We start from the raw sequence: 12,405 nt of genomic DNA, 5'->3' as shown, positions 1-12,405 counted from the left end.
AGTTGAACGTCAAGGAGAGAACAATATTACAGATAAAGAAAAACACCACACAAGACAGAAGATGTCTAGTAGGACAACTCCGAGTTGGTATAGAAGACCTTCTGTCAGACACATGTGAATTAGTACACAAGATATGACATGTTCTTTTGGACAACTGAGTTGGTACAGAAGATGTTCTGTTGGACAACTTGCCACATAAGAAAGAAGGTGTTCTGTAAGGCAACTATGTATTGGTACATAAGATGAGGGTGTTCTTTTGGACAACTATGAATTGGTACACAAGACAGATGGTGTTCTATTGGGTTCTGTTGGTCAACTATGAATTGGCACACACGACAGACGGTGTTCAATCATACAGCTTTGTATATTTTTTATTTTAAAGGGCGAACACAACGGGCAGAAAGGCCTGGTTCCTTCAAACTTTCTGGAAGAAGTGCCTGATGACGTAGAAGTGTACCTTTCAGATGCACCATCCCGATATGCCCACGACGCGCCAGTACGTACAAAACCAAAACGGGTACGTTATTGTCTATTTCCCTATTGTGTCATATACAAGGTTTGTCCTTCAGTTTGATATTTTTTGTTAATTTCATTGCTCACCTTTTATTGTATGTAAGGTCTGACATTAACAACCATTTCCAAGTTGATACACAGAACCTTTATTTTGTAAAGAAATTCTATTTGTTTTACAGAGAGACTGAGCTGTTTTTGTCCTCAAACAGATTGCATTTACTGCACATTTGTACACATTTTATAATCAAAGAATATGAATTGTAAATACTAAAGAAAATATCGGTTCTGAATCAGTATCAGACCACTGAATCATTTTTTTAAAGTTACAAACTGTTCCAGCTCTTTCCTACACCCATGCTTTAATCTTTGTCACTTTTTTGTTTTGTTTCATCACTGCAATATTTTCTGTTTTATTTCTTTGCTCATCTGCTTGGAAACAGAAGAAGAGTGTTCATTTCACACCTTAATAAGGCGGTTTAGCCTTCACGTAAGTGAACAACTGAAGATACCAATTAAAACATCCAAACTGAGTCAAAAGATCCAATGCGGCAGTCTTGATGCTTGACCCTTCAAGAAAAGAAATATGTTGTCAAAACCACACAGCAAATAATAGATTTCTGATTGGAAATTCATTCAAATTATTGAGATGCGAAGTCACACTTTTTAATAAAGAATACTTCCAATCACATACGACTTTCCTTCTCCACCAGTTGTTGAAATGTGGTACATATTTCTTAATGAGCTGAATGTTGTGTTAACAAAGGGCTCTGCCCGTGTACCTTTATGACAGTGCAAATGTGCATTTTGTACTGCATTGTATGCACACCCTGCATTGCGTTTTCAGCAAACACTACAAACCTAGAATTGTACAACCCTGAAGCTTATCTCATTTGTCGGTGTATAATTCACAGCATTGATTGGCAAAGGCAGCAAACCTCTAACTTTATCTAGATGCCACCTGGAGGCTTTGTTACCTCATACGGATATACGCTGGCTGTTCGCACAGTAACACAGAAGGATGTCTATAAAGTACTCTGGCAGGCTGCGACTAAGGGTTGCTGTGAAACATGAAGCTCAGTCAAGAGATGCATTGGGATGAAAGATAATGTGGTATCTTCAGGTGTGCGGAGGTTCTTAGAAACAGACCCTGATTGCCAATCGTATAGCTTGCACCCCTTCCTTCTACTTTGCTGCTACAGTAGTCATTGCCTTCCTCTCCTGGTCTACAGATGCCATGCGAGAGATGATATAGTAAACACTGCCACATGGCATCGCATGACAAAGAAAATCTATATTTGAAATACTGCACAGTTGGGTGCCATGCCAACCACACTGGGGCTTCCAGCTATTTATGATTGGAATCAAGGTTCTTGTTAGTTTTTCCCGAGTTTGCCAGATTTCCAAGTGTTTAAATGTCTATATATTAATGTCTGCAAATATGCTAAAGAAGATTGTTGCTTACTGTTTAACACGGCATTTTGTACATATGACAATGTTGCTTTCCTTAATGAATATTCCTACTCCTTCACACTGGTTGACAGGAACAAGGACATCAGTTCCCATCCTGGAGATGACATGGGGATGAGTAATCTCCCCCCTTTTCTGAATCAGCAGATGCCACACCTGGATGTTGACTCTCTTCGGTTCTGTCTGTAGGTGCTGAATTGTCTACAACCAGGCAGAGGTCATTCTCCTCAAGCTTTTGGGGGTCATCCATTTATTTTGCAGATTCTTTATGTCCACAACTGTTTAAAGCCTGCCGGTGCCAGAGAGTTGCAGGTAGTGGAGATGATGGTCGCCTAGTCCAGAGTTCTAATTTTGTTTTGTTGTATGAGGTCATGGGCCTACAGATGGAGACTCACCAAAGGTGAGGTAAAATGAACACCGTTCAGCATTATTGAGATATATCGTCACTTTGTTATGTGATTTCACTGCACCATTCCTTGGAACTTGAAACCTAGCGTGAGGGGTGCGGGGGTCCCTCATCCATGACACCAAGGCATATCGCTTTTTGAGACTGATGTATGCCACATCTCGCCACGATCAGTGGATTTGCTTTTTACATCTTTATGTGTAATAGGGACCAAGTAGCCTTTCCTACCCAAAACAGGGTGCTGCAGAGTCACTTTAGCATCTCACTTCTGGCACCGAAGCCTCTTTTCTAGAAGGTGAACAAGCGTTAACTTGCCCAGCGGCATCTTCAGTGGCACTCTGCGTGTGGCAAGGTCTTAGGAACTGAAAGACGAGAATCAGTGGGCTTTTGTTAATGAAATCAGTCAAACTCGTAAAAGCCAAAACAGTAGAGGTGGAAGGCAATCTGAAGTTGTTATTGGTATAACCCCAAATCCCTCTTCAAGAACGGCCCAGTGGAAGCCATTTGCTCTTCCAAAAGCAGAATCACAGTTCAAACCGGCTTAGAAAGCAGAGCCAAAAGTGTCATGAAGTATTTTGCATTGCCTGGGTTTATTTGATAAATACCTTTTACAATGTGGAGTAGCTAGCTCCCTGCTGTATTAGTGTAACAACTCCTTCAGTAAATTAAAAATGAGGCACACAGAAATGACTATGTATGATGTTGCATTAGTCAACACAAAAAATCTTAATAAATGAAGAACGATAAATAAACTAACATTAGCAAAGCTAAGAATGAAACCTGTGGGCTTTGTCAATGATCTTTGTTTCATGAGAGGTGGCCTCTGTGAATACCAATTCTGAACAGAAAGAATATCGGGGAATACAATATATTCACAGATAGCTGCTGCAGACACATGCACATCCAAAGTGAATCTATTTCAAATCATTTTTCTCACTTTTAACAGGTCCTCTTCAAAGATTGCCACCGTAGATGCACACGCCTCCGAAACAGTTATCTTTGAAAGCATTTCATATTATTTTTTTTAAAGTCTCATTCAAAGATGTGAGCTTTGGATATGCACGCATCCATGACTGCCATATTTGAATGGTACTGGTCAATATCTTGAGATCTTCAAAAACATTTCAAGATGGCCGACTGCTAAGTGCGTGGAGGGTTGGCAAATATTTGAGCCGCTGTGGTGCAAGAGGGTGCTTGGGGAACGGAAGGGGTTACATAACAGCGCCAGGACACCTACTCGGTAATCGCGCGCTATATAAATCACAATAACATAACATAACATAAATGAGAGATGGATTGAAAAAAATAGAGGTGGAAGAAGGGGCAGGAAGAGAGACGGGGACAAAATAGACTCTCATATGCACTGTCATGCAAAGTCTGATATCAGCAATAGACCAACCAATCAAGACCACCGAGTCTGAAATGTGGCTTGCCAAGCCACTAAATGAGAAGCAGAGACATGACACAGACAACAAAGCCATCCAATCATGAGCAAGGAGGTGACCCAAAACCCACTCTATTGATATGTAATGTACTAGACGCAATTTGCTTTGTCAACAGACATCGGAAGCTTTCTGTGCTGAGACCTAAAAAAAAAAATAAAAAAAAAATGTTGTTTAACCACATATTCAATAATTCACAATCACTGGATCTATAGCAAGCAAAGCTCAGTGCTCAGGCGTTGGCAAAAAGTGATACAAACGCTATTTCAATTTTTATCGCTAAAAACCTTTCCACGAGGCAATGTTTCCATCTTTGACTCAAGGTTTTAGTGTTGTAGGACCATCGAGATTAAACGATCCTCATATAAAGGAAGGGGGAAGACAACAAGAGCTGCAAAGTCCCTTGAGCCATTTCACTAGATGTAAGTAAGATATAGAGAGATACTGCAGTACATTTGGAGAGTTTAACTTGTGCTAGTGCAGAAGCAATTGACCTTAAGTGGCACATTAGCGGTAAAGGAAATGGCACAGAGCCAACACTTTATTTGTGAGGATCTGTGACTAGTGTGTTTACAAAGTTCAATTGGCACAGGTGCACCTCATAAGTGGACAGTTGACTGACCATCTCTGTTGAAAGGTTCCATCAAGGTCACAGGGGTTGCAGCTGCTGTCTGTACTGCTACAGTCATAAATCCAAGATTCATTTGCAAACAATCTCCAAAACAAGCTTTGATCAGACTGAATGTTTGGGCTCCATCTTTCTGTTCTCTCTGGAATGGCAGCGTTTTGGCTCCTAATATAACAAGAACACTCATTTTTATGACTCCTCAGCAACAACTGCCATTTTTCTTACTCTGGGTGTTCTTCTTTTGAATGTATTGAATGCAAAAGAATACATCAGCTTCTCATCCCAGGGGTCACCCACTCGTCTGGATATATATTTGACCATTTAGTCCAGGTCACTAATCTTTCCTTTGTTTAAATATGCCTGAAGAAAGCCTCTACCCAATCACAAGTTTGTATGAATGCTCATGTTTGAGCTAATTGACAAAGGCCACATATATGGTGGGCCCATGCCGCTTGTTTTTCTTCTCGCCAGGCAATGTGTTGGTCCTCCTCTGATATCAGTTCTGTTGCACCCTTACTGAGATGCACCTGTATGTAACCCATCAGCGACAGCATATGTTCGAGAAATTGTCAAGCCTGTGCAAACACTCTGCCTCACTACTACTAGGGCTGATCCATAGAATGTCTCCGGTATACCTTGACCTTTGCCGAGGCCATTTGCTTCTGTCTCAGGAACCAAACACTGACAAGTGGATGACAAGTTAGTGCTCCACAAAACACCAGCGTACTCATTTTCAAGACCAGTTCACACCAAATTGGTTTCCAATCGCCTACTGGCAGGGAGCGAAGGGGAATTCCAGATTCACTTTCTGGATGCCCTATAGAATCCATGGGAGTCTTTACCAACAGTTGTCCGACTAGTTTTACAGAGTGCAGTGCTTGGTGTGGAAAGTGAGCATTGACCTCCTTAAGATCTCAACCTGTGAACTCCATCAGGGCAGGGTCATAATCATCATCAGACAACCAAGATGCTCTCAAAATGGAGGAGTTCTGTCTGGAGAATACTCAGATTCGTAACTCTGGCTGCCGTGTTTGCAGAGCAGTTGGCTCACCTTAAACACATAAAAACGGATGAACTGAATCACACCAAACTCGGCATGAAAGCAGAACGTTACATAAGGATGTCCCTTTGTCTCCTTTGGTGTAAATCTGTCCAATAGTTCGAGAAATTAGTGCTAAAGAACAAGTTACTTACCTTCGGTAACGCTTTTTCTGGTGGATACAGTATCTGCCTGTGGATTCCTCACCTTGTTTCCTCACCTTGTGAATATCCCCTGCCCCAGCATTCCACAGAACTTTTCTTCCCAGCACTCCACGTCGACGTGGGCGACGTCACAATGCGCCGGCTCCGCTCGCGACTCTGATCGACGTCACCGGAGCCATAAGAAGCCCACGTCGGCGTGATGACGTCAGTTCCGCCCCTTTTTTCCGTGCCTTCGAGGCACATGGACGGACTGACAGCAATAAACATACACAGCATACACAGTACACAATATGCAAAGCAACACACACAGTGTGAAGATTAAATAAAAAGGCAAAAGAAAGACATAATGCCTCTGGCAGTAATAAATACATCTTGAAATACCAGTAAACTGAAACATAAGCAACAGGACATCAAGCATAGAAGGACGGACAACGGGGAGGCGGGTGGGTCAGTGAGGAATCCACAGGCAGATACTGTATCCACCAGAAAAAGCGTTACCGAAGGTAAGTAACTTGTTCTTCTGATGGATACATCTGCCAGTGGATTCCTCACCTTGTGAATAGATTCCCACAGCAGTCCCCACTCCCGGAGGAGGGTGTCTATCCTTCTATACCAAAAAGTCCTGAAGCACAGAGCGCGCGAAGTGGCCCTCCCTCCTCATCTATGAGTCCAAGCAATAATGCTTCGCGAAAGTATGGAGGGAAGCCCACGTCGCGGCTTTACAAATGTCTGCCACGGGAACACCCCGGGCCAAAGCAGATGTTGAAGACTTAGCCCTAGTAGAGTGAGCACAAATACCCTCAGGAGGAGTCTTACCAGCCAGGGCGTAGCAGATCTTGATGGTCAGTATAATCCATCTTGACAGCGTGCGCTTGTGCACCGCTTTACCTTTAGAACGACCAACGTAGCCAATAAAGAGCTGGTCATCAAGGCGAAAGTCCTTGGTTCTGTCCAGATAAAAACTCATAGCCCTCTTTGGGTCAAGGCGATGGAGTCTTTCCTCCTCCTTGGAGGGATGAGGGGGTGGATAGAAAACAGGGAGGGTAATAGATTGCCCCAAATGGAAAGGAGTAACAACTTTTGGCAGGAAGGCAGCCCTGGTCCTAAGAACCATCCTTTCAGCATGCAAGGTAAGAAAAGGAGGTTTGGAACTTAGAGCTTGAAGCTCACTAACCCTCCTTGCCGAGGTTATAGCAACAAGAAAAACCACCTTAAAGGACAACAGCCTCAACGGACAGCTATGCAAAGGCTCAAATGGGGACCCCATTAGAAAGGTTAAGACAAGATTAAGGTCCCACTGAGGCATTACAAATGGAGTGGGAGGAAACATGTTTGTAAGGCCCTTGATGAACCTCAGAACAACCAGAGATTTAAACAGTGAAGGTTGATCTGGGAGGCACAGAAATGCCGATAAGGCCGAAAGGTAGCCCTTGACCGTGGCCACAGCAAAGCCCTGCTGAGCCAAGGAAAGAGCAAACTGGAGCACATTGGAAAGATGAGCCTTTAAAGGGTCAATGGATCTCTCTCCACACCATTTAACAAACTTGGACCACCTGTAGGAGTAAATGGACTTGGTGGAGTGTCGCCTGGCCGATAAAATAACGTCCACCACATCAGGCGGGAGAGAGAAGGAACTCAGGTTGCCCCGTTCAATCTCCAGGCATGAAGGTGCAAGCTCTGGAGGTGGGGGTGTAGAACCTGCCCCTCCGACTGTGAGAGGAGATCTGCCCTCAGAGGGAGACGGAGCGGAGGGCACGAGGAGAGGTGGAGAAGATCTGTGTACCACACCCTTCTTGGCCAATCCGGGGCAATCAATATAACTTGGGCCCGCTCTTGGCGAATCTTCCTCAGAACCCGAGGAATCAAGGGTATGGGAGGAAACGCGTAAAGGAATCGTGAGCCCCAACTCAACTGAAACGCGTCCCCCAACGCCCCCTGCATTGGATACTGGAGACTGCAGAATGACGGGCAGTGCGCGTTCTCGAAAGTGGCGAACAGATCCACCCGAGGAGTTCCCCACGTCCGAAAGAGGTGACGAACTACCTCCGGATGGAGCCTCCACTCGTGATCGGCGGAGAACTGCCGACTGAGACTGTCCGCACGCACGTTCAGCACCCCGGCCAGATGATTTGCCATCAGACAAATCTGATGGTCCTGAACCCAGGACCATAGACGTAAGGCCTCTCTGCATAGACAAAGAGACCCCACTCCTCCCTGCTTGTTGACATACCACATCGCGGTCGTATTGTCTGTCAGGACTTGAACCGACTGACCGCGAAGGGAAGGGAGGAAGGCCTTGAGCGCCAAACGAATCGCCCGCAATTCCAGAAGGTTGATGTGAAGCAACCTTTCCTCTGGAGACCAAAGTCCTTTGATCTCCAGATCCCCCAGATGCGCACCCCACCCTAGGGTGGATGCATCCGTTATCACTGTGGCCACCGATGGAGGTAGATGGAAGGGCTTTCCTTGAGGCAGATTGCCCTCCACGCTCCACCAAGACAGATCCGCTGCAGCTTCTCCGGAGATCTTGATCGACTCCCCGAGATCCCCGTTGTGCTGATACCACTGCTTGCGGAGGCACCACTGGAGCGCCCTCATGTGCCAGCGTGCATGGTTGACCAACAGAATGCAGGAAGCGAACAGACCGAGCAGGCGAAGGACCTTCAGAACTGGAACAACCGCTCCATTGTGGAATAAAGGGACCATCTCCTGAATGTCGAGAATCCTTTGAGGAGGAGGGAATGCTCGACACACAGTAGTGTCCAGTACCGCCCCTATGAACAGGTTGCGTTGCGAGGGCACCAGGTGAGATTTGGGCACACTGATCGAAAAACCCAAGTTGAATAACAGCCGAGATGTTACCTGCAGATGATGCTGCACCATCTCTGGGGACTCTGCCTTCAGAAGCCAGTCGTCCAGGTAGGGGAAAACTGGAACCCCCGACCTCCTGAGATGAGCAGCCACCACTGCCATCACCTTCGTGAAGACTCGAGGTGCGGTAGTAAGACCAAACGGGAGGACCACAAACTGGTAGTGTTGTGCCCCAACCGTAAAACGGAGATACTTCCTGTGCGAGTTCAGGATTGGAACATGAAAGTATGCGTCCTGCAAGTCGAGCGACACCATCCAATCTCCTTGCTGCAACGCCTGAAGAACTTGCGCAAGGGTCAGCATCTTGAATTTCTCCTGCTTCAGGTAAAAATTCAAGATTCTGAGGTCCAGAATCGGACGCAACCTTCCGTCCTTTTTTGGAATCAGGAAATACCGGGAGTAGCAACCCTGACCCTTTTCCTGCTCTGGAACCACCTCTATCGCACCCTTCTGAATCAAGGCTAAAACTTCTTTCTGCAGGAGAAGTAGATGGTCTTCCGAGCAATAACCTTGGCAAGGAGGGTAAGGAGGAGGAAACTCCCGAAAGGGAAGGGCGTACCCAGTCTCTACGAGGTTCAAAACCCAAAGGTCTGTTGTAATAGATTTCCAACCCCGTAGAAAGTAGGACACCCGACCCCCCACAGGTCTTACATGATCCGGGATGGGGGATCTAGGGCTGCTTCCCTGAAGCCTCATTGGGAGCAGAGGAGGAGGAGGAAGTAGAGGGGTTGCGACCAGATCCTCTCCGACCCTTTTGTCTCCCTCTATAGGACTTATCGAGGGGATTCTGCTGCTGTTGTTGCTGCTGCTGTTGGGGCTGCCGGTAAGAGCGAAAAGACGATCTTCCCAAACCCCTAAATTTTCGAAAGGACGAACCCCTAGCAGGAGCTTGCAGACCCAAGGACTTCGCAGTCTGCCTGCTATCTTTAAACCGCTGTAGGGCAGAATCCGCCTTTTCCCCAAACAGCCTCTGTCCGTCAAAAGGCAGATCAACCAGCGTAGCCTGCACATCAGCTGAAAACCCAGAGGTACGGAGCCAAGCCTGCCTCCTTGCAGCAACAGATGACCCCATGATCCTTGCCACAGAGTTCGCAGTGTCCAACCCTGATTGGATAACCTGTCTGGCAGCCGCCTGAGTGTCCGACACAACCTCCAAAAAGGACGACTTATCCCCTTCAGGCAAATTAGGGGCCAAAGACTTAATGGAGTCCATTAGTGCATGCACATAACGTCCCAACAGGCATGTGGCATTAGTTGATTTCAACGCCATACTCCCCGTGGAAAAGGTCTTCTTGGCTGCCTGATCAACCTTTTTAGAATCCCTGTCAGCCGGAGACTGAGGGAAGGCACCCGAAGCATGCTTGGAACATGAAGCCTGCACCACCAAGCTGTCCGGAGATGGATGAGTGGACAAGAAGCCAGGATCCCCTGGTGCAACCTTGTATCTTCTTGCCACCTGCCTACACACCGCCGGAGATGAAAGGGGTTTCTTCCACACCTCCAAGACCGGCTCCAAGATGGCCTCATTGAAAGGCAACAAGGGCTCTGATGACGAAGTTGGAGAATGCAACACCTCTGTGAGCAAGTTGGATTTGTACTCCACAGAAGGCAGCTGCAAATCCAAACGTTCTGCCGCCTTCTTGATTACCACATGATAAGGAGCCAATTCCTGAGGCGGAGAAGACCTGACAGATGCATGCTCCCACTCTGGGGTTGTATCCAAACCACTAGCCTCATCAATACCTTCGAAATCATCCGAGGAAGAGTCAACCTCACCTTCTTCCACATCCATCCGATATCTCTTTTCCTCCAACACCCTCTGGGCCTCCCTCCTCGACCGGATCCGAGGGGCCGACGTCGACGACGCCGTACGCGGAGGAGCCAAAGGTACCGGAGTCGGCGGCGCCATAGGTGGAGTCGGCGGCGCCGGACGCGGCGCCGATGGAGTCGGCGTCGGTGAAGGCTCCGAAGTCCGCTGGTCCTTCCGAGGTCGAATCGGATCCCCAGGCGGCGCCGGAAACTGCCAAGATGGCGCCATCGGCATAAAGGGGGCCTGAGCATACTGCTGCGGCACCCCTAGTGTAAATGCCATCGGACCCACGGGACCAGTAGGTGCTCCGGATGGGTAGGCTGCCCTATTAAAAATGCCATACATAGCATTTAAGAAACCGGTAGAATCAGTACCTGGAGCAGGGAACTGAGGAAAAGGAACAGGTCCTGTACCTCCTTGTGGAGTCACCGGCATCGGCTCCACAGTATCTTCAACCGGAGCCTCAGACTCTTCAGGCACCGGAACAGACTCCTCCTGCTCATCTTCATGTAAGGAAGCATCCGACTCCACCCGTTCCGGAGTCGACTCCTTAGACGGATCCGATGACCGCGTCGGGGACTGAACCGGAGTCTGCTTCCTCGAAGGAGAACACCTCGGTGACTTCAGAGGTGATGGAGAAGGAGACAAGCATTTGCTCCGGCGTCGAAGGGGAGAAGCCGACCTCGACCTCGACTTCTTTGACCTCGAGGACCGACGTCGAGAAGAGTGTTTCCTCTTCTTGTGGTGCTTCTTCGACCTCGAAGACTTCGACGTCGACGACCCCCTCTTCGACTTCTCCTTCTTCCTTCCTCTCTTCTCCTCACCGATCTTCTTCATGAAGAGCTTAGTCTTCCTCTCCTTGAGTGCCTTCGGGTTCATGCTCCTACAGCATCCGCACTCCTCCATGTCATGTTCCGAAGAGAGGCACCATAAACAGTTCTGGTGTGGATCAGTCATTGACATTAGACCTCCACATTCCCTACAGGGCTTAAATCCCGACTTCCTAGTCGAAGACATACTGGATTCAACAGATTAACACGGCTAAATTACAAAGTAGCCAACGAGCACTGGAAAAAAAAACGTTGCGCGTCGAAGGCGCGGAAAAAAGGGAACTGACGTCATCACGCCGACGTGGGCTTCTTATGGCTCCGGTGATGTCGATCGGAGTCGCGAGCGGAGCCGGCGCATTGTGACGTCGCCCACGTCGACGTGGAGTGCTGGGAAGAAAAGTTCCGTGGAATGCTGGCGCAGGGGATATTCACAAGGTGAGGAAACAAGGTGAGGAATCCACTGGCAGATGTATCCATCAGAAGAACAAGATACTTACCTTCGGTAACGATATATCTGTAAGAGACGGATTAGTTATAGATTCCTCACTTTAGAATTACCCCTAGACGTCCGACTGTATCCGGAGAATATTTTCCTCAGCAGTACCCCTGCACGTCAATAGGTGGCATTGGTAGACTCCGCATTCGTCGTTGGTGTCGTGGTCGCCACAATGACTTTGCCGTATCTACTTAGCCGCCGCCCTAGCGCGCCGACATCAGTTCTTTACATGACATTCCACAGCACATGCGCAGAGATATGCAAGACACTGACTACTGATGCACAAAAACTAGTGCCCTGAAAGGGAGTCGCTTACCCTAGAAGTCAGTTCGCAGAACGGGGAGGATGTGTGGGGCAGAGAGGAACCAATAACTAATCTATGTCTCTTACAAATATATATTGTTACCGAAGGTCAGTAACTTGTTCTTCTGAAAGAGACAGTTATGGATTCCTCACCTTAGAATAGATACCTCAGCAATACCAACCCCGGTGGTGGGTCTGCGAAGCAAGTTCACACCAGAAAATCCTGGAAAACTGAAAAGCCGAAGAAGCCGTCTCTCCGTACTTGGCTGTCCAGGCAGTAGTGTTTGATAAATGTGTGCAGTGAAGCCCACGTAGCTGCCTGGAAGATGTCAAGAAGGGGGACTCCACGTCCAAAAGCATTAGTGGCTGCCCTCGCCCTGGTGGAATGGGCATGCAACCCCACAGGAGGTTGCTATTTCGCTAACGAATAGCAGAT

At 47.4% G+C, this 12,405-nt stretch overlaps 1 protein-coding gene across 8 annotated transcripts in view; it reads left to right on the top strand.

Annotated features, from left to right (window-relative positions):
• Positions 1–12,405, top strand: part of RIMBP2 (RIMS binding protein 2) — a 1,529,140-nt gene that overhangs the window by 1,481,051 nt on the left and 35,684 nt on the right. For 6 of the 8 annotated variants that reach the window (XM_085633657.1, XM_085633661.1, XM_085633659.1 and 3 more), the window contains one exon: positions 383–517. In XM_085633657.1, the coding sequence (XP_085489783.1) occupies positions 383–517 (135 nt within the window). Of the gene's footprint in view, positions 1–382; positions 518–953; positions 3,969–12,405 lie in introns of those variants that run through there. The other 2 variants (XM_085633660.1, XM_085633662.1) reach the window with 2 other exon arrangements.

The sequence above is a fragment of the Triturus cristatus genome, chromosome 11, assembly GCF_964204655.1.
Source record: "Triturus cristatus chromosome 11, aTriCri1.1, whole genome shotgun sequence".
In the NCBI taxonomy this organism is placed as follows: Eukaryota; Metazoa; Chordata; class Amphibia; order Caudata; family Salamandridae; genus Triturus; species Triturus cristatus.
Note: the sequence above shows the minus strand (reverse complement) of the source record. Positions and strands in the feature narration are given on the sequence as shown.